Here is a 21,755-nt window from a genome sequence, read left to right as displayed (position 1 = left end):
CTAAACTAAATCTCCTATCACTTCCTAAAAACATATCTTTCACTACAACAAAACAATATTTTCGTGATGCTTTCCTTTACTGTTTGGCGACAGTTTTAACTATCACTAAATTTTTTCACAACATTTTAAAAAGCGTCGCAAATTTGAAAATCACCAGTGACATAACGACAGTTTTGGATCACTATTGATAAAAAACGTTGCTAAATTGTTTGTGATCATTTTAAAGTATAAAATTATTACTAATTTTTAATACTTGTTATTTATTAAGGTGTTTTTTATATTTTATTTCGCGACAATTTAAAACCGCCATTAAATTACTAAATTTAGTGACAATTTTTTTTTTATATTTTAGTGACTATTTTAAACCGTCACAATATTATTTAATACATAAAATTGTATGTACTAAATTTAGGATTTATCACTCTATTATTACAATATGTAATATGACTCGTATTTTAAGTAGAGTCCATACTCTATTTTATGATAATAAAATAATAACCTTTAATTAAATATAAGGTTTAAAAATAAAAGTGAAAACAGTGACACATTTTTTATTTTGCATATATACCTCATGCAAACATAAATCTACTCAATTACATACCCTTAAACTTAAGTATCAATTCTAATACCCAAACTCTTATTTCTACTTTTTAGTTTTCAATTTAGTTAAATGTTTATCAACTCCATTTTGATCATACAAATATTATAATATTTGCTAGGAAAATTATTATTCTCATCACTTGAATATATATATATATATTAAAATAGGCACTAAATAATACTTTGTACTATAATAGTATATATCAATATGCATGAAGACCAAAAGAGAAATTAAAATAAAGCTGAACAATGGAGTTCTCTTATTTAGACTTAAAGCAAATACATACACACATATATTTTACAACCCACACTAAGTACCATTAATTATTTTTATTGTGTGCAATAGATAGAGTAACTTAGCAAACACACATTATTATTATTATTACTATTATTATTATTATTATTATTATTATGCATTACATATATACAAGCACCATTATTTATTAATTTAAGCCAAAACACACACTTCAATATCCATTTTAATTAATTAATTATGGCTAAGGCATTTGGCAACATGAGCATCAATGTCTCGAGTGACCTTAATAGCAAAGTCCAAATAAGATTGAGGAGAAGCAGCAGTCATATTCTTCTTATTCTTTTCATATTCAAAGGTCCATTTCACAATCCCACCACCACTTCCCTTATCTGAAACTTTTATGGTGCCCTTGAAAGTCTTGTAATCATTACTGATTTCTTCACCAAAGAGGCTATAAGTGATTGTCTTGTTCTCATCATCAATGGCTTCAATCTTTTCCTTTGCACTTGTTTTCTTCCCTTCTGCAGGTTCCAATTATTGTATTTTTCATTATGTCAAATAACATAAGCTAACCAGGACAATATTGAAGATTAAAATGTAAATACAGTAGTTTAAATAAGGGTTAAGTACAATTTTAGTTTTTAAAGTATAGGATGAAAAATTATTTTGTCCCTAATCTTGTTTTATATAAAAAATCTTCCCTAAATTTTAAGTTAGTTTAATAATAGTCTTTTTTACTTAAATTTTAATTTTTATTTTTAAATTAGCCGTAACCAAATAAATTATAAAATAAAATAAAAGAGAGAAATAAGAGAAACAGAATGGATGAGGGGGAGAATGAGGGAATCACGCGAGAGGAGGAAGGAAAGAAGATGGAAAAGAAAGCAAGAGGTAGAAAGAGAGAACGACACCCATAGTTGTAAGAACCGGATCGGACCGGCCGGTTCGATCGGAAAATCGGTAAACCGGACTTATAATCGGTCCGGTTGAGTGATGTAACCGGATAAGGAAGAGAACTGCTTTGGACCGATTTGAACTGGCCGGTTTTAATAAAAACCGGAAAACCGGCGGTTTTTGGTTAACCGACCGGTTCGGAAATGTTTTTTTTTTTTAATTCCTTGTCCAAAACGACGTCGTTTTGGTTTTTTTTTTTTTTTTAAAAAAAAAAAGCCCTACGGGTACCCCAGCCCCAAACCCCACCTCCAGTTTTCCACTTTCCACATTTCTGATTCCCCCCAACCCTAACGGCGCCTAACCCTTTCCGCCTCACCTCACTCTTTTACGGTGTCACCCAGCCGCCAGCCGCCAGCCGCCTGCCGCCCGCCGTCATCTTCTTCGTCTCACCGCCGGCCTGATCTCTGAAGGAACTAAGGAAGTAGGAACAGCCGAACAGAACAGACCCGCGGGTGTCCATCATCGCCGTCGCCCTTGCTGCGCCGTCGAACTCGCCCTTGCTTCGCTCTTCTGCTCTGTCAAACAGGTTAGCTCCAGTTCTCCTCTGTACTCTGCTCTGTTCTGCACTTCTTGCTGTTACAGTGTTATGAATATGCTTGTTGAAATTTCTGGGATAAATATGCTTGTTGAAAGCTTGAATCTATGAAATATGAATTATGTTGTTTGTTGATTTGTTCTGTGTTTTACCGTAAGACACAACAAAAATTTGCCCAAACCCGTTTGTGAGGAAACATGGCATGATGAAACATTTTGTGAGCTGTATAAAAACCAAGTGGTACGAATAATTAAGAGCTATCGAAAAACATGAACGTTTCTTTCTCCAACCACTTTTATTATTGTCAAAAGCAATGTGAAAATTTTGGCACGAGAGTTTCTGAGAAGGTGCATTGGAGTTGCACTATAAATAAATTCATGTTAGCATCGCCAACTGCAGTACCAAACACCAAAACATTTCCACAAAGCATTTTCATAGCTTGAGCTACTTACTTGTCCTTATTTGAAAGCACATTTACTATAATAATTGTATTCTTCTCATAGTGTTAAGAGTCATTGTCTGCAATGAAGGTTCAACCAGTCTTGTTGTTATTGGTGATATCAATCACCCTTTGCACACTTTTACATGCTTGTTAAAAACTTGAAAATTTGTTGTTTTGTTGATTTGTTCTGGAAATATGAAATATGAATATGCTTGTCTTGCTGAATAGGAAATTTAACTATTTAAGATTGCTTATTGACTAATGCTTGTCTAGGTCTCTAGGATGAATATGCTTGTGCTGTGAATTTAACTATTTAAGCCTTTAAGGTTGCTGTCAGATGGAGCTAATAATTCTGTAGAAAATGCAAATCAAAATGAAACCAATCAGGATGTAGCTCCACATTTGTCAGATGAAGAGCAACTTGCCGACTTCGAAATCACTCCTTGGATTTAGTTTATGAATTGTTATCCATATTGTGTTTAATTAAGATACTAATGTACTAGTAGTAACTACTTTCATGTTTATCTTTGTATTAGTTATATTTAGACTTTGAAACTTGGTTGTTTTTAAAATGTTGGTGAAGAACTAACGATATGTATTTTGAATTTATTAATTTTATGACTATTTTTAGTATTTTATATTTTTTATTTATGTGAAACCGGTTTTACCGGTTCAACTAGCGGTTTATCGGTTGAACCAATAAACCAGTGAACCAGTAACTTGACCGGTTCGATTACCGGTCCGGTTCTTACAACTATGACGACACCAATGAGACTTGGAGTCACCGTTGCTGTTGAAAATCAGAACCAAAGGTAAAGAAGGAAAAAAGTATTTTAGTCCGAAAGACAGTTTTAAATTAAACTTTAGGGACAATTTTATGTATTAAAAAAGGTTAAGAATAAAAAAATTTTTTGACCTATACCTCAAAAAGTCAAAAATCAAAATCGTACTTAAAAACTATTTTAAATACAATAAAAAATTATAAAAAAAAAACAAAATTACGGGAAGCAAAATTTACATGGATATGTAATTAGGGTTTTACTCTTTACTCATTTGCATGAATTTTGTTAAGCATTAGTTTAAAACACTCCCTCCCCCCTACCCCCTGTACTGTATATACAAACTACTAACTTCGAACAAGTATGTAAAGTGTAGGAAACATACTGGTACTCTAGTTGTTTTAACCGTTGATCTGAATTATAAAAAATATATATTAATTGAAATCAATGGTTAAAACAATTGGTGCATCGATACTCCCCAGTACACTCGAAATATTTCCATAAATTGTAAAATCATAAACCACTAATATAAATATAAATATATATTAAAAATAAATTAAATAATATATATTTAATTGAATTTAGTGATTAATTTTAATATACAAATAATATTTTTAAACTTGGAATAATCAATTAACTTAATTATATGACAATCTTAATAAATTAATTTGCATAATATAATGTTTAGATAAAGTTAAAAAAAAATGGTTACCTATGGTATAATCCCACTGCTGGACAGAACCAACGTTTTCCCAGTCTCCTTGACGCACGTGAGCTGCATGCACATCATCTGGACAGATGTTTGGTACGTCATAAAGTTGCTTCCTCAAAACTTTGTAGAAATCAGAAGCATTTGCTTCAATCTCTGTTTCACTCTCCACTTTCCCACTTAGACTACTCATGCCTACACTCCCTACAATAATTAATACAACAAAACTTTTATTTTTATATATGTATGTCACACAATTAAGAAATGCTTGCTTACCCTTATATATATCAACTACTGTATCAACTAGTAGGCTATTATTATTGCTTTATTCCCCACTTTTTACCGACTTATCTTCATTGAATGAAAGTAGAGAGACTCAGAGGGAAGAAAAAAAGCGAATAGCAACTTGGTTTTGGGGATTCTGAAATTGAAAAAGAGATGGTTTTGTTTTTTCTGGTTGGATTATTTATGGAAGGTTCTAACGTGGGGAAAGAATTTTCTGGTTCTTGAAGGACCAGGGTAGTTTATAAAATTTTAAGAAATTTTGTGGAGAGAAATGCTATTTTAGCCATTAATGTATTTATGTATAAATACATGTGTGGTTTAATTTATTTTTAATGTGTATTTATATTGGTGGCTAATTTTAGTGTACACGTAACATAATCCTTTTATTTTAAAAAGTGATATACACGATGAATGTGCTTTTCGTAATTGAATTAAATTTTATTCAGGTTGAGAAGTTGTTGTGCTATATTTAGTGACGGATCCAAAAAAATTCTAAGAATAAAGGTAAAAATTATATATATTAAAATAAATTTTATTAAATATTATTAATTATATTAAAAATATAATCAAAATATAAAAATTAAAAAAATTAGTCAACAGTTTCATTTTTAAAATATTATTCATTATATATAATTTATAAAAAAAATATTTTTTATTTTTAAAACTTAAACTTAAACATTTTAATTAAATTATAGATAATTTATTATTCTAACTAATATTATTTTTATTTATTTTTATACACATCTAATAATTTATTTTTATAACCCCCATAAAAAATTTATAATTTACGTTTTGATGAAGAAAAGATAATCATTATATAAAAAATAGAAATATTCTACATTTAAAAGTCGATCAATATTGTTCTTTTATAGTATCTATTAATTTTTACTGTGCTTAGCGATTTAAATTGAAAAAATCAAGTATAAATAATTACAAAATATTATTTTAAATTTTAAATAATTATAAGATGCTACTTAAAATTTTTGCTGGTTTAACAATGTTTAATTATATTATACATTATAATTTTAATTTGAATTTTGAAAAGGCTAAAATTTCAATTTTACTACAAAATGATAAAATATTTTTTAAGCATTCAAATAAAAATATTAAATTATCTACTTCAATGGTCATATTTTTATATGCATTATTTATATATATAATTTAATAAATAAAATTTATTAATATTCATCCAAGACTATTATATAAAATTTATTAATAATTTCATTATTTATTAAAAAAGTAATGCTACACATCTAAATCTTTTATGAACTAAATTCAACCAAATTAAACAATATTACTAGGAATAATGTTAGCTATAATTTATTTTTATTATGTTAGACCAATTTAATTGAACTTGATTAATAAAAAAATTTAGATGTGTAAAATTATTATTCTTATTAAAATGATCTAATTATATTTATGCAACTTAAATTTTTAGAGGAGATTATTAATAACATCTGGATAACTTTATATGACTCGGTTCGTTTGATTGATGCTCGAGCCGGATGATAAAAAATTATCATGTCCGGTTCTTTATTTCGGAGGATGGATCAATAAGAATTCACCTATCCCAATAACAAAAAAACCTGACTTGAATGATCCTGTATTAAGAGCGAAATTGACTAAATGAATGGGTCATAATTATTATGGAGAACCCGCATGGCCAAACGATCTTTTATATATTTTTCCCGTAGTTATTCTAGGTACTATTGCCTGTAACGTAAGTTTAGCAGTTTTAGAACCATCAATGATTGGAGAACCCGCAGATCCATTTGCAACTCCTTTAAAAATATTGCATATATATATATATATATATATATATATATATATTACATTAACTTTAGATAAAAAATAATAGTTCTGACATATAATTGAAAAATTAAAATGAAATTAATAAGAAAATTTTATCTATAAAAAGAATTATTAATGAGATCTAATTTAGATATAATGAAAAATAAATTATATAAACAGAGATTTTACATAATAAATAGAGTTAGATGCAAAATTAATGATATTTTTTAATTAATTTTTTAATGTATTCAATTATTATTATTATTATTATTATTATTATTATTATTATTATTATATTTGTCTAATTTAATTTACAATATTTCTTTGTTAGTTATTCTATTTATAATTATATTATTAAATAAGTCACAAAAAAATTATATTATTAATAATTATTGCAAAATATTTAACAAAAAAATATTAAACCTTCAAACAGGGACGGAATGTTTCCAATTCACTATATTTCTTGGGGAAAACTTTCAAATACCATAAATAATAGTACGACGTTATTCTCCACCACTAATATAGAATCTGAGAACTTATTTCTTAAAGGTCCAGCTTTTACATAAATAATAGAATAACTTGTACGGGTTTGAATTTTATTATAACTAGAATTTCTCTTTTTTTCAGTCCAATTCTTCTATCACTATAAACCCAATTAGATTTAGACATGATACACTATTTAGTTATTTGAAGAACTCGAAAACTCTCTTTCTATTCTTTTTTAACTTTTTAATTTCAAATTAAATAAGGATTCTAAAGCACCAATTTAACTTGGACCGATGGTGATTTAGTAGCAATGGAGGACAAAATTTTTTGGGTCGTAATTACTATCTTATTTCAGCTACTTTAATTGTTAGAAATCTATAAATTATTCTCACTTTGGTCAGAATTTTTTTAAATATGTTTATTATACTATCACTCTTGGATGAGTGGTCATAAATAATTGGATAAAATAAGGAACGAATATATAAGAGAAAGAGTTTGAGTAGCACCCATTGTGAAAAAGATTGTTGAATCGCGTCTCAGGTGGTTTGGACATGTGAGAAGAAGACCGACGAAACACTCAGTCAGGAGGGTGGAGAGATGGAAGATAGACAAGGGGTGAAAGGCAGAGAAAGACATAAAAAGACCATCCATGAGGTGGTCAAACAAGATCTACATGTAAACGGTCTCTCTGTAGACATGATACATAACAGAGTACAATAGCGTCGTTTGATTCATGTAGCCAACCCTATTTAGTGGGATAAGGCTTTGTTGTTGTTGTATTATAATATCACTCTTTTTAAAAAATTTAAGACTAAACCACCAAAAGTAACGATGAAAGATTCATTCGCTGACAAAAGTAACCATAAAAGATCATAACTCCTCATATGTCCACAATTGATTAGCTTTGTTTGACAAAAATAACCACAGACACAAGTCATACTCTCATAACTTTGATTTCACCTTTAATCTTCTTCTCAACCTTCATGGCCATGTTAACATTCCTCTCCCTGTGGTCTATTGGAGCAATAGTCACATCTTGATTAGCAACACCACATTCATGCTCATTGAGTATTCTAATCAAACCCTTGCCAAACTTTGCTATCCCCCATCAATTTCATCAACCCAAATAAAATAATTGCAATCTCGACTCTACAGAAGCCAAAAAATTGAAATACCTGACATGCAAAGGAACCCTATACTTGTCTAACTATCAAAAATAATGTTCTATACCTTCGAAGAGGGACAACGAATAAACCATATTTTAGGATTAGTAACCGTCAAAGATTCCAACAAGACAACATACTCACCTAGTGACATCTTTGTTTCATCCAAAATTTTCTTCTTCTTCATCTTCGAATGTGAAGCTCCTGAAAATCTGCTTCCTTTGCTTGTAGTTACTTCTCTCCTTGACATTACTCGAATTCTATGAGAATAAATTAATTCAGGGTTCTCCCGTGGAGTCTCGGAATGATGGATGATTGTGCTCGGAAATGATTTTACCCTGTAAAAATTGGATTCCAACTAAGAAGAACGAAAAAAACAGTCCACGTATGTCACTCTGTTAAGACTACATTAGGCTTGGCTATTTTTGACAAACGGAACTAATCAATTATGAACATTTGAGGAGTTATGGTCTTTCATAGTTACTTTTGTTAGCGAATAAATCTTTCATAGTTATTTTTGGTGGTTTAGTCAAAATTTAAACTGATAAAATAAGATAATATAAATAGTTATATTTTTAATAGTGCATGTAGTAACTCATTAATGGTAAAATCTTAATGAAGCTCTAACCTGCAACTGTGACAAATAAAAAATATATATGAACATAAGTAAAAGCAATTTTAGGGAGATAAAAATCGCTAATAACAATTTTGTGGAGAGAAAAAATGCTAATAAAATAGTGAAGAACGATTTCACGGAAACAAAATCTCTAATAACAATTTTTAAATGCAAACTATATTTTTGTAAATTACGTCCTACTATCATTTTAGAATATATCATTTTTGTATTACAATTCATATAAAAAAATAATTTGTATCCTTATTTTTTATTTTATATTCAGTTTGATTGAGCTAATTCATTAGCTTTTAATCACAAACTAATCTAATTTTTTATTGAACTGTTCTATCATCTTATCAATTAAATTGAATTATACTTTTTTTTTAAATAAAAAATTAATAATTTTATTTTCTTTTCTTTTTTTTAAGAGCTTTTAAAATTTTTACTTATTACAAATATGCATGGAGACCAAAAAAGAAATAAAAAAAAAAAACTCAACAAAACGAGTCTCTTAATTATTTAGATTATATATATATATATATATATATATATATATTTTACAAGCAAACACTAAGTGCCATTAATTATTTTTATTATTCACACGTTGCTTATCAAAGCATATATATATACACACACGGTGAAAACTCAGGTGTAGTCGACTTCACATGAAGTTGATAGCTGAGAGCCGTTAGATGAAAATTTGGTCAAATCAGTCAAATCATCAAACAATTCTCAGCTATTCACTTCACGTGAAGTCGACTGCACTTGAATTTTCACGTTCACACGTTACTATGATTATTCTTATTATTACACACATTACATATACAAGCACCATTATTCAGTAATTATTTAAGCCAAAACACACACTTGAATATCCAATTATACATCTTAATTAATTAATTATGGCTTGACAAGATGAGCATCAATGTCTTGAGTGACCTTAATAGCAAAGTCCAAATAAGATTGAGGAGAAGCAGCAGTGATATTCTCCTTATGCTTTTCATATTCAAAGATCCATTTCACAATTCCACCACCACTTCCCTTATCTGAAACTTTTATGGTACCCTTCAAAGTCTTGTAATCATTACTGATTTTTTCACCAAAGAGGCTATAAGTGATTGTCTTGTTCTCATCATCAATGGCTTCAATCTTTTCCTTTGCACTTGTTTTCTTCCCTTCTGTAGGATCCAATCATTTTATTTCATTATAAGAAATAATATAAGCCATGACCCAAAAAAAAATTAAATTAAAATTTTAATACTCTTTGTTTTGTTTCAGTACTAATTTATTTATGATTATGGTGGTTAATTAAATAAAGGTTAAATTACACAGTTGATCCCTACACTTTTAGTAAAATTGCAAATTGGTCCCTATATTTTAAAAGTTTGTAATTGGATCTCTAAAGATAATTAAAATTTGCAATTTAATTCCTGTCGTTCAAAAAGTATTTGATTTAACAGAACAGTATATTCTCTATTTTTAGTCCCCGTCGGTCAAAAAATGTTAATTTAATAGAATATTCTCAGCATATTTTGAAAATATTCTGTTAAATCAACATTTTTTGACCGACGGGAACTAAATTACAAATTTTAATTCTTTTTAGGGATCCAATTACAAACTTTTAAAGTGTAGGGACTAATTTACAATTTCATTGAAAGTGTAAGGACCAACTGTGTAATTTAACCTTAAATAAACCCCCAAGTTGTTGGGTATTTAATAATTTTGTGTAGGATAATCTATTTCTTTTGAAAAATATTTAAAATCTTTAATCATGCAAATCATTGGACAAAATATATATTAACTAGAATTTAAAATGATAAATATTTTCACCGTTCAAAATAATTAGAGTACAAGATTAATTACTTTTTTATAAATACATAATCGATCAAAATATGATATATCTATTTTTTAAATAATGATAGACAAATTTATCTAATAAGAGTATAAGACAATGGCGAGAGATAAATCTATTATTTTCAAATCCTGAAAAAAACTATTTTGCCAACAATTTAAATTATTAAAGAATAATCAAATATAATAAAAGTTTATGAAAAACGAATTTATCGGATACAAAATTTGCAGGGATATCTAGGGTTTTACTTATATATAGTAGCCTTAACCCTAATTGTATGTATATACATGCAAAACAAAAATTCAGTTCGGTTAGGGTTTTTTCTACTAGAATCGAAAATCAAATCGAACCGCAAAAAATAATTTTTTTTTAATTTTTCGACTTTTCAGTTTATTTAGTTATCGATTTTTTTTGTTCGATTGATCAATTTTATTCGAATTGGATCGATTTTAAACACCTCTAGATAGCGACGATTTTAACCGCCACAAAAATAAATAGCAACGGTTGGATAATCACTCCAAAATAAAATTATGCACCAATTATTTGAAATAATTTTCAGACAAACTTATAAGGAAAAAAAACAAGAAAAGAAAAAAACCTTATTACCTATGGTATAATCCCAGTGCTTGACAGAACCAACATTCTCCCAGTCTCCTTGATGCACTTGAGCTCCATGAACCTTGTCTGAAGAGATCTTTGGTATGTCATAAAGTTGCTTTCTGAAAACTTTATAGAATTCAGAAGCATTTCCTTCAATCTCTATTTCACTCTCCACTTTCCCACTTAAACTCATGGCTACTAATAATTAATAGTAATTAACAAATTTAGAAGGAAACTTTTATATATGTATATTATGTGACACAATTAGGAAATGCATGCTTACCCTTATATATAGAGTGAACTATGGATTATTTGACTTTATTATTCCTTTGTTCAACTACTCTATCAACTACTAGGCTATTATTATTGTTCTTATATTATTATTAATTATATTGTGTAATGTATGGGCAAATAAAATTATAGAATGAGAAAATGACTTAAAAGTTGACAGCTAATTAATTAGCATAAAAGAATCCAATTTCCAAATCCAAGATTTTGCGTTGGTATTAAAATATGAATATAGTACCATGCCTTATTTGATTACATGGTATTGCTACAAAAATAGTTATTTAATGGTTCGCCCGATCAATGAAAATTGAAAAGAGTTATTTTATTTGCACAATACATAATCCATGAGCTGAGTCTATTAATCATTTATATCTAAGAAGAATATGTTTACTATTATTCTATAAAGCACGGACACTTTGTTAAATTATCGTGTCCGTGTGTTGGACACATTTTAAATACGATACTCATCGACACTCGTTCGATATGCGTGTTTGTTGTGTCCAACAGTATCTTAATAAAAAATAAATTTTTTTTTTCAAACACGTTAAATATCATCACGTGTCAACGTGTCCAACCTTACTTTAACATATATTGTTAACATAAATTTAGAAATAGTATATATTATTATTTATTAAAATAAAAAATATTTTAAATACTTTATATAATTAAAATAATACATTAAAAAAATTATATTTTAATATCAATATCAATAAAATATCATTACAATTTATCTAAAAAATAATATATATTATATATATGTGTTCCGTATTTTATAAAATTTTAAAATTCATGTGTCGGCATGTCCTGTGTCGTGCCGTGTTCCGTATCCATGTTAGTGTTTATGCATCGTAGCTATTATTAGAAACTGTATAGTATGTGATGATAATATATAGGTGCATTCTAGTATATTTATGCTATAGTAAATACGGTGATTATATATGGTATTTTAAAAAGTGTCTTAAAATTAAAAAAAAAAATATTTTTTTTAAAATATTGCTAAAAAATATTTTTAAAATATTAAAAAAATATCATTTTAATTTTAACAACATTTATATAACCAGTATAACTATCGAAAGTATAAATATACTATAACCTACCTAATATATAATATCATTTATTTCGAAAAAATAATTTGTTATATCTTAATATATATAAATATATGAAAAAATATGTTAAAGTTATCAATTAAAATTTTTTTATCAAAAATATATAAAATTTTAAATTTTTTTATACAAATAATCAAATTCTTACAAAAATCAGTTATTATTTGACTTGTATTATTTGTAAAATTTTATTATAAATATACATCTAATTTAATTATATTATTTATAACGTGTAATGATAAATATGAATATAAAAACTATTTTAAATAGTTAATTTTTTGTGCACATATAGTCAAAAAAATTTCCCCTTAATAGTAATATATAAAAAGCTTTTAAACGTGTTTTGCATGGTTGGAAAATTTTATACACAGGAAGAAAAATGACATGAGTAGATAATTGGAACTTTCTTAAAAGACTAATGGAATTTGATTTTCCTGTCTCAAGTGACTATCAATAATGCAATCGTGTGGATTCTGAGCTGTCTTCAAATCTTTCTATCCGTTGGAATTAGAATGAATGAGATTCGGATACAAAATTTTACCTCTTCAAGATTCTACGTGGCAAAATCTGATTTTCTTGTAATCAATAGGATTTAAGAAACTAATTTGGGTTGGTCGAATAGTCAGCTTAATCATCCGTTTAAGTAAGTGTTCAGTTCGAATTCTGCCTTGTGTATGTACTAATTTATTAGTCAGCTCAGATCTACAATAAATTAGTCTTTGATCTATCGAATTCGAAAATACTGTAGACAACAAAAAAAATTACTAAATATTCTGTGACCATTTATGTTTTCTTGTATATTTATGTGATTGACGAAATTGGTTTAGCGTAAACAAGTTAAACAATGCTCTTTGAAATTAAGAATGATTATAAATTGTATAATTTCATGAAAAAATAAGAACTTACTAAGACAGCTCAAAAATCACTCTCTGTTAATAGTACTAGAAATTTAACAAATATTAGACACTAAATCAACTATCTATCTTGAACATTTTAAAATATAAAATACATATTAAGAATATATAAAATAAAAATATATTTATAAACAAATATACAATAACTAGGACTAATTTTTAATGCATAATTTATAACATTTTTGAAATTCAAAATATGATCGAAAGCACGCATCAAAGGTCTCACCGTCTCGATACTAAGGTCTAGTTTGGAAAAACAACTTGAAAAAATAACTTAAGCAATAAATAACTATATTAAAAGTAACTTATAAATAAGTTATTTTGTATTTGGATTTTTAGTTTTAAAATTGCTTATTTTATAAAAATGTGATAAAAAATAATAGTATTATGAAAGAAATCATTTTTTTTAACTTCTCTATAAGCTCCTAAATAGCTTCTTAGAAAACTGCAATTTGATTTTAAAAATTACACCAGACATTAATACTACTACTTTTCATAAGTCAAAAATTCAAAAAAATTACATTTGAAGTTCCAAAACGGGCCCTAATTCACTTGTTTGTATAGTCTCTAATTTACTCAGTAAAACAGGTAATTAAATTGGCACTGAAAAACAAGTGAATAAAAATCCACTCATATAGATGTTATTCTTGGCTTCTTAAGGTTAAAACCCTAAAAAATATTTTGGTAAAAAGTCAACCTTTTAAGTTGACCTATGGTTAATGGAATGGAAAATCAATTCGTGTAATTAGTACACTTAATCAAGGTTTAGGTCCCTAATCGACTGAATTAAGCAAAGATCCTATCCACATACACATCAAAACAAGGCTCTCTTAGGTAACCAATCTCAGTTCCTTAAAACAAAAAATGATACAAAAAGAAAAAACAAATCACAAGAAAATTTCTCATTCCATTTTTTTCCAATGGAAATTCATTTATCTCTCGTTCTGAATTAGCTAAAAATTCTACAAATAATACCATGATCTCAGTTTAACTAAGCTGAGGAGGTGTAATATCATTGCTCCCTTCAACTAAAAACGGGATTGGTTTAGTCGGCGCCGGCAACCGGCCAATGCTATCAACTTTATCCTTCAGTTTCGGCGGAGGTCTAGCTGCTTTTGGCAGCAACCTTCCCTTCTTTTCGAACCACTCCGGCTTCAGCAGTGCCCGGAAGCCCAGCTTGTTATAATACACTCTTCTGACAGAACCACCAGCTGCTTCAACTGCTTCCTTAGCCCTCACGGTAACCCTTGATACCTGCAAACTCATTATGTTTAAAAAAACACTTGTTCTATATCTAACAAATTTGCAACTTAAGTATTAAAAAATTAAACCCCAACTAGAGTTATGACATTAAGAACAGGGAAAAAGAAATAGAGATAATAGAATGTTAATTCTAACTAATTAACAGTAAAAATGCATGATTAAGATCCTCGAAACACTTATAAAACCTCGAAATCAGAGTCTACCTCTAGATGAATTGGCCACTTGATCTGATCAGAGCCACGCCCCATCAATCTTACTCCATCTTTTATTTGCTTCCCAATTGCTCCTGTATCCTATGGTAACAATAGTGATCAGATTAAGGGGAAACACATGAAGCAAAGAACATCTACTTGAAGCGAGGTAACAGTAAAAAAACCTTGAGTGTTTTCATTGTAATCAATTCAGAAGAATCTATCTTCCCTGCATTGATAAGCCATGCAATTTTTCCCAAACCTACTGGCTGTAATAAAAGAAATAAAGGGTAAGAATATAGCTCGTGGATAGCTGATATATTGAGAAAGAAATGGTATGGATTGAAAGCAGAGGTTCAATAATACAAGCTGAACCCATGGTCATGTTTTCACCATCGAATAAAACATATTAAGACATCTAAATAACAGAAGTTACAGAATTGAAATATGCATATAGAAACCAATTGACGAAGCTGCTGCTTGTAAATCCATGGCTGAAATATATCAACCAGAGGGAACTAAATGTTGGTTAGACCTGTTTCTTTTCAACAATTGCATATAAACGATTACTACCCAAAATAAGCATTTGAAATAGTCATGTGCAGCAAAAAACTTCACTTTCCCTCGATAATTCATCAAGTGGAGAAACTTTCCCAGTTGCACTGACAATCCAATCCAATTAAAATACCTAAACAAAAGAAATTATTTCGGGTGCAGCAGATGCAATCTTTATAGTTAGAATTCCTATTATTTGTAGTATTAGTATCAGACAAAAAGAGAAAACATATACAAACAAGAAAATATACCTGAAAAGTGAGACTAAATGGGTTCTTGAAACCACGTTTGGGCATTCTTCGACGAAGTGGAGTTTGACCTCCTTCAAAACCCAATTTCGATCCTTTTCTGGCTCTCTGACCCTTATGACCCCTCCCAGCAGTCTTTCCCTTTCCAGACCCAATCCCACGGCCCTTTCTTGTCTTCTGTTTTCTCGGCACATTATCTCTCAGATCATTCAAAGCTAGAAGACTGTAAGCTCTAAAACCTTGAAATTCTGGGTGTACTTTGGGGTAAAGTGTTGCATGAGACTTGGAATATTGAAGGAGCTTTGAGGGATGAGGAAATTGGACCAATGGACAAGTGGGACTAGGTTTTCCCCAAACTGAGCTTCTGATAATTGATGTCGAGAGAACAGTGAGCCTTCTTCTGAGCATCTTTTTTTTTCCCTCTAATCTTTCACCCACGAAAAGAGTGACAATTCAGCCGGTAACTACTTCTAACCTAAGATCAAGCAAAACAGAACAAAAGATGATGTCAGAAAATCAAATGAACAACGCCACTTATGTTTTCAAGCATGAGAATGAATTCCATCATAATAGAAACATAACCATAATACCACACACCACACTTCCAACACTGAACAAACTTTAGCACACACAGCAACTTCACTAAACCAACATCAAGTAGAATCCAACAGTTCCAATCCAAATTGAACTATTTCTAAATTCAAATCCCCTAATTGAAGGAAAAAAAAAAAAGCTTTAGAATTACACCTAACAGAACACAGATTGGAAGTAACAAATACATATTTTCTATTTGCAACTATGCTACCTATACACTAAAAATCAGTCACCAAATCCGCCATCCGTTAGAATCCATGTTGAAATACAAAATACACATTGAAAATAAGTTAAACAACACATGTATTTATACACAAATAGATAATGGTGGATTTTTTTTGTGTGTACATAGCATTTTTGTGCTGCTTTGAATTATAAAGAAGGGAGCTCAATATTGTTTTTACATAAAGCCTAGCACAAATGCAATGTATACACCATAGAAGAACAAAAAAGCTTTGGCACCAATGCAATAACAGAATGGAGAGAATGCAGAGTAAAGCCCCCAATTCAATTCACCAAACTATGAATTAGAAGTCACTACTCACTACCTCAAACCAAAAGATCCATGAAATGATGTTAACAAACTAGCATCAAGCCATAATAATTAATAAGAGTACAACCTTCACAACCATCGCTCCCAAATAAACAGTCACAGACGCAAATATTCAATAGTCACAATCTCAGTTTTTTTTTTTTCTTCTTTAATCCATGATTCACATTTCACAGTCAAATCAAAGCAAAAAAAATGGAAAACCATGGCGTACCTGTCAGACGGAAACGGCGACGGTGAGGAAGGTGTGGCGGTTGGACGACGGTGAGCGGCGAGAGACGAAGGCACGAAGAGCAGGCTTAAGGCTGAGAAATGGGAGAGAAGAGAGGTTTCGACAAAAACCCTCTTGGGCCGTAATCTCCACTTCTCTTTAAAATTGGGCCGATGGGCCTTTTGGCCCAAAAACCAATTATACTACAAAGCCCATTTATTTGTATTTTTATAACCCTGTGAATATTGTCATGACCAAAAAAAAGTCTTGTGAATATTGCCTATTGATTCATCATCGGCAACCTTAACCTTAATTAAGATGTTGAATTCAGTCTTACTAGATCAACTTATATAATTTTTAAAATTTTAATTTAATTAATATCACATAACATTTAACATAATTATAAATAAAAAATATTAAAAAGCTAACAAAATTTATTATTTTTTATTATCAATTAGCTAATAATATTTCAAAATATAGACTAAAAGTATACTATTGGATTATTATACTTAAAAATTAGACTAATAACTAAAAATATTGATCAAAATAATAAATTTTAGTAGATCTTTGAACTTTTTTCTTATAAATATCCATAAACACATATTAATCATAAAATTAAATATTACTCACATGCATTAAAAATTTGAATATAAGAAATTAAAAAAAATAATATTATAGACAAATATTACTGATAATAAATAAGATAATGATAGTAAACCATTTTTTATTCCTTTTTAGATGGAACCAAGTAAAAGAGTGTAACATGTATTTTAGAAGGGTGAAAATTCAGGGTGAAGTCGACTTTACGTGAAGTTAATATTTGAGAGCTGTTAGTCGACTTTTCATCCAACAACTCTCAGATATCAACTTCACGTGAAATCGACTTCTCCTAAATTTTTACCATTTTAGAAGTCTTTGTTTGTAGGATTGTTGAAGAGAGGAGAAGATGATTGTTGACAAATCAAATGAAATGATGATCAAAGGTTGTGGATCCAACACGTAAGCTGTAAAATAGAACGGTGGATGTTTCCAAATTCCATTCTGTCTTAATCATGGAGCCATTCCCACTCCAGATACCTTTTCATCAACTTTCTACTTTTCTTTTTTCTTTCTTTTTCTTTATTCTAAGCTGATTCTCTCATCCCTGCAGGACTGGGCTTTACAAAATAATTAATGCAATCTATCAACCATATGTAACTTAAAAAAAATTAAAAGATAAGTAAAATGGTGATCTGACTTTTTATCTTAAAAATAAATGTCACAAAAAAAAAATCTTGAAAATAAATAAATTATTAATTAATTAAAAATATAAAAATATTTTTTATTTTTTAAAATTTAAAACATTTAAATTTTTTTAAGGAATCGATTTATTCTTATATATTTTATAAGAAGAGACTTAAATATTTTGTATTTTAAAAAATCAGAAACGTTTTTGTATTTTAATTAGTTAGAAATTTATATGTCTTCAAATTAAAAAATTAAAATTTTACTTTTTTTTCCTCTAAAAAAATTAGTGATTATTTAGGTAAAAATATTTTTATATGAATACGATAATGAAGAGGTTAATATATATATATATATAATAATTCTTAATTATTATTTTGCATAAAAAAGTTTTATATAAATATTTATTAAAAAAATTTACTAATTTGTATATCATTTATAAATTTAATTTTAATATATTAATAATATAAAGAATTTTATACTATTATTCAGTTAGATTTTTAGATAATTTTTACACTAGCAGGTTTAAAAATAATTAATTATTTTTATTGATATGTTAATATATAACTAATTATTTATATATAACTTTTTTTTATACTGTTGATATATAAAATTAAATTCATAATTTATTACCAAAGTTTTAGATTATAAGGGTTGCCATGGCAATATATGACTTTGGGCAGTTGTGAGGTATATGAAAAGAGATTTCTTTTTTTTTTTGTTAAAGAATAAAATTAAGTAAAGATTGAAAATTTTTATTAAATTTATAAAAAATATATGCATTGCAATTTGCAATTGATATATATTTTTGGTGTATTTTTTATTAAAAAAAAAATCTTCACTCTTCACTATAATTTCGTTCTTTATTATAATATTACCCATATGAAAATAAAAAGTTAAAGATAGATAGATAAATTTTTTTTTATGGGAATGGAGACAGAAGTCACCACCTTAATAAAAAAATGAAATGTGATTAGAATTATCCCGCACAATTATTTTTAGTTGTTGAATTGTTAAACCATTAATTAACTACTGAAATATTAAAGAGTTAGTTAAAGGTTTATTGAAATCAAATTTGTTGAATCATAAACCATAAAATGGAACATAACAATAGTGTATGTGCTTTTTTATATTTTACAAAATTTTATAAAAACTATTCTAAATCTTTAAAAACTGAGATTTTATAACCTTTAATATACACTAATTAGTAGTAATTTAAGGACACTGCTTTTTAGTAGCCAAATAAATTTTCTATGTCAAAATAGCACTATACTTACACAATTTGTTTTATCTTTTTTGGATAATAATAATAATAATAATAATAATAATAATAATAATAATAATAATAATAATAATAATAATAATAATATATAATTTCTCAAAGGATAAGATTGAAAGGAAGAACAAAACAAAATCAATAAGTGCGGTGTGAGTGTGACTTTAATTTGATGACTCAAAAAAGATCCAAACAAATAGTGTGCATAATGACCACTTTACCCCTATATGATTATTTTATTTTATTTTATTTTCAAAAAAAGGAAAGGTGCCTAGAAATGGAGTTGTTAAAGCTTCAACGTGTGTGTTTGTTCCAATTTATAAGTACTTAAATAGCATCCATCTTAATTACACGTCAATTCTATCTACTACTATTATAATAATAATAAAAAAAATACATGTATGGATATTGATGTATTTGTTACAAGCTAAAAACCCCATACCTAGAAATTGTTGCTTTCAATTTTCTTTTTTTGGGCTATTTATATCCATGTGGACTAGTATTAATTTGTTGTATTTAATTGGTGCCAACATATCATAATATAGTCATATAGCATAACTAATTTGGGTTGATCGAGTGATCAGCTTATTCGTCCGCTTAAGCAAGTGTCGGGAGTTCAAACCCTACCTTATGCATGCAGTAACTCATTGACCAGCAACAGACCCTTAATAAAATTCAGATTGCGACGAATTAGTTCTTAACATGTCCGTTTGGATAAACCCAAAAAATATATATATATATATATATATATATATATATAGTCATATACCATAGACCTTGCATTTCAAATACCACTCAAAAGTTATGGAGAAAATTTTGATTTGATAATGAAAGATTAAGAAAAAAGTTATTGAATTTTTGGCATACTATGGTCAATGATCGGATTTTTTTTATTATAATTTTACCCGCAAATCATGTGGTAACATGCACAACCCATTCAAGAAGATTTCATCATGTGAAGCTTCAAGAATATAAAATATAAAATTTCTAATAATATTTATTAGTTTGCTTCAAAACTTTACAAATTAAGCTCCATCATTCACATACACCACATGAAGAAATCAAATTTAGAGATAAATTAAACAAAAAGCTTTTATAAATTAGTTCCTCCTTCTTAAACAAGTAACTCTATAATATAATATAGATCAATCTACAATATATATCTAAATATTTAGATCAACTTTTTTATATATAGATTTATGTATATCGAATTTTAATAAAAAAATTTAATAACTCAGCTAAAAAATAATTGATACAGTTAAATTCCTCACCCTCAATCTGTTTTTATTTTACCGGAAAATTTTGAATTGGTCTCTCGAATTGCATTTCACCCGAGATTTAAAAAAAAAACTGAAAAAAAAAAGAACAAAAACGATACTAAAAGAAAAATATTGACATAAAATTCAAATAGAAAAATAATAAAAAATAAAAAGTATTAAATAAGTCAATTTTTTTGACATAAAAATTAGAAGAATTTAAAAATATTTTTTTATTTGTAAAAGGCATGTACCTAAACTTTTATAAGGCTAAATAAATCATATTATTACCACTTTAATTTCTTCTTTAGAAGGAGGTAGATTATAAGAAGAAACTTCCATGTGCAAGTGAGCATTAATTTAATTTAATTTAATTAAATCACAACAAAATTAGGCAGAATCAAAGAAGGATGTGTATAGATTATAGAAGCATGGTGGGGCCCACAATATACATGGCCACATGCTAATTGAAGCCCTTTATTCCACTAGTTAGATCACTCCTAGAACCGACCATAAGCACAAAATTGACTCATCATAAATTCATAATTTAAATTTCATCAAATATCTAATATTAAAGATTTAAAGTATAATGAGCCAACTCAATATAAAAAGGATAAAGTAATGAACTACTATTTTTTTTAACCATGAATAATAATTTATTAGATAATAATTTTAAATATAAACAATAAACCAACTCAAAACTCATACTTAAGTAAGCTTATTAGACAAAAAATCATCCAATGTACAAAAGAATGTCTAAGGAGGTTAGATTCATTGGAAATTTTAACGATTGATGAGTATTAAATTAATTTATATTTTTATAATTAAAGTTTAATACTCAAATCTTTTATAAAAAAAAGGAGTAAATATGAGATAAAAATTAGAAAATAAAATTTTATTGTTTTTATTTTTTTTTATTTCTTACAAAATTTTGTTAAAAAAAAAACACAAATCAAATAGGAGTTGGATTTAATTGAAAAATTAAATATTTGATGAATATCAAATTAATTTAAA

General features: G+C 27.8%; 4 protein-coding genes across 5 annotated transcripts in view; 1 reads left to right on the top strand and 3 right to left on the bottom strand.

Annotated features, from left to right (window-relative positions):
* Positions 1-21,755, top strand: part of LOC107622947 (G-type lectin S-receptor-like serine/threonine-protein kinase At1g34300) — a 194,659-nt gene that overhangs the window by 71,997 nt on the left and 100,907 nt on the right. The window lies entirely within an intron of this gene.
* LOC148582056 (MLP-like protein 43) lies at positions 832-4,545 on the bottom strand. Of its 2 annotated transcripts, XR_015883281.1 has the most exons (3): positions 4,279-4,545; positions 1,021-1,377; positions 832-985 (listed from the first exon to the last, which is right to left on the bottom strand). XR_015883281.1 is itself a non-coding variant. In XM_088486490.1 (2 exons), the coding sequence occupies exons 1-2, from the start codon at positions 4,466-4,468 to the stop codon at positions 1,088-1,090; spliced, it is 480 nt and encodes a 159-aa protein (XP_088342616.1). In that variant the 5' UTR covers positions 4,469-4,544; the 3' UTR covers positions 832-1,087. The 2 variants fall into 2 exon arrangements, 1 of the variants encoding a protein (XP_088342616.1); XM_088486490.1 differs by having other exon boundaries at positions 832-1,377; positions 4,279-4,544.
* On the bottom strand, positions 9,111-11,332 carry LOC107622347 (MLP-like protein 43). Its single transcript, XM_016324208.3, has 2 exons — positions 11,075-11,332; positions 9,111-9,794 (listed from the first exon to the last, which is right to left on the bottom strand). The coding sequence occupies exons 1-2, from the start codon at positions 11,259-11,261 to the stop codon at positions 9,517-9,519; spliced, it is 465 nt and encodes a 154-aa protein (XP_016179694.1). The 5' UTR covers positions 11,262-11,332; the 3' UTR covers positions 9,111-9,516.
* Positions 14,053-17,118, bottom strand: LOC107624112 (Ribosomal protein L18e/L15 superfamily protein). The gene is made up of 5 exons (XM_016326572.3): positions 16,989-17,118; positions 15,634-16,105; positions 15,013-15,096; positions 14,840-14,929; positions 14,053-14,627 (listed from the first exon to the last, which is right to left on the bottom strand). The coding sequence occupies exons 2-5, from the start codon at positions 16,036-16,038 to the stop codon at positions 14,361-14,363; spliced, it is 846 nt and encodes a 281-aa protein (XP_016182058.1). The 5' UTR covers positions 16,039-16,105; positions 16,989-17,118; the 3' UTR covers positions 14,053-14,360.

This window comes from Arachis ipaensis, chromosome B10, assembly GCF_059453495.1.
Source record: "Arachis ipaensis isolate K30076 ecotype BB chromosome B10, ASM5945349v1, whole genome shotgun sequence".
NCBI lineage: Eukaryota > Viridiplantae > Streptophyta > Magnoliopsida > Fabales > Fabaceae > Arachis > Arachis ipaensis.
The sequence above is the reverse complement of the archived record's forward strand: the minus strand, read 5'-3'. Positions and strand labels throughout refer to the sequence as shown.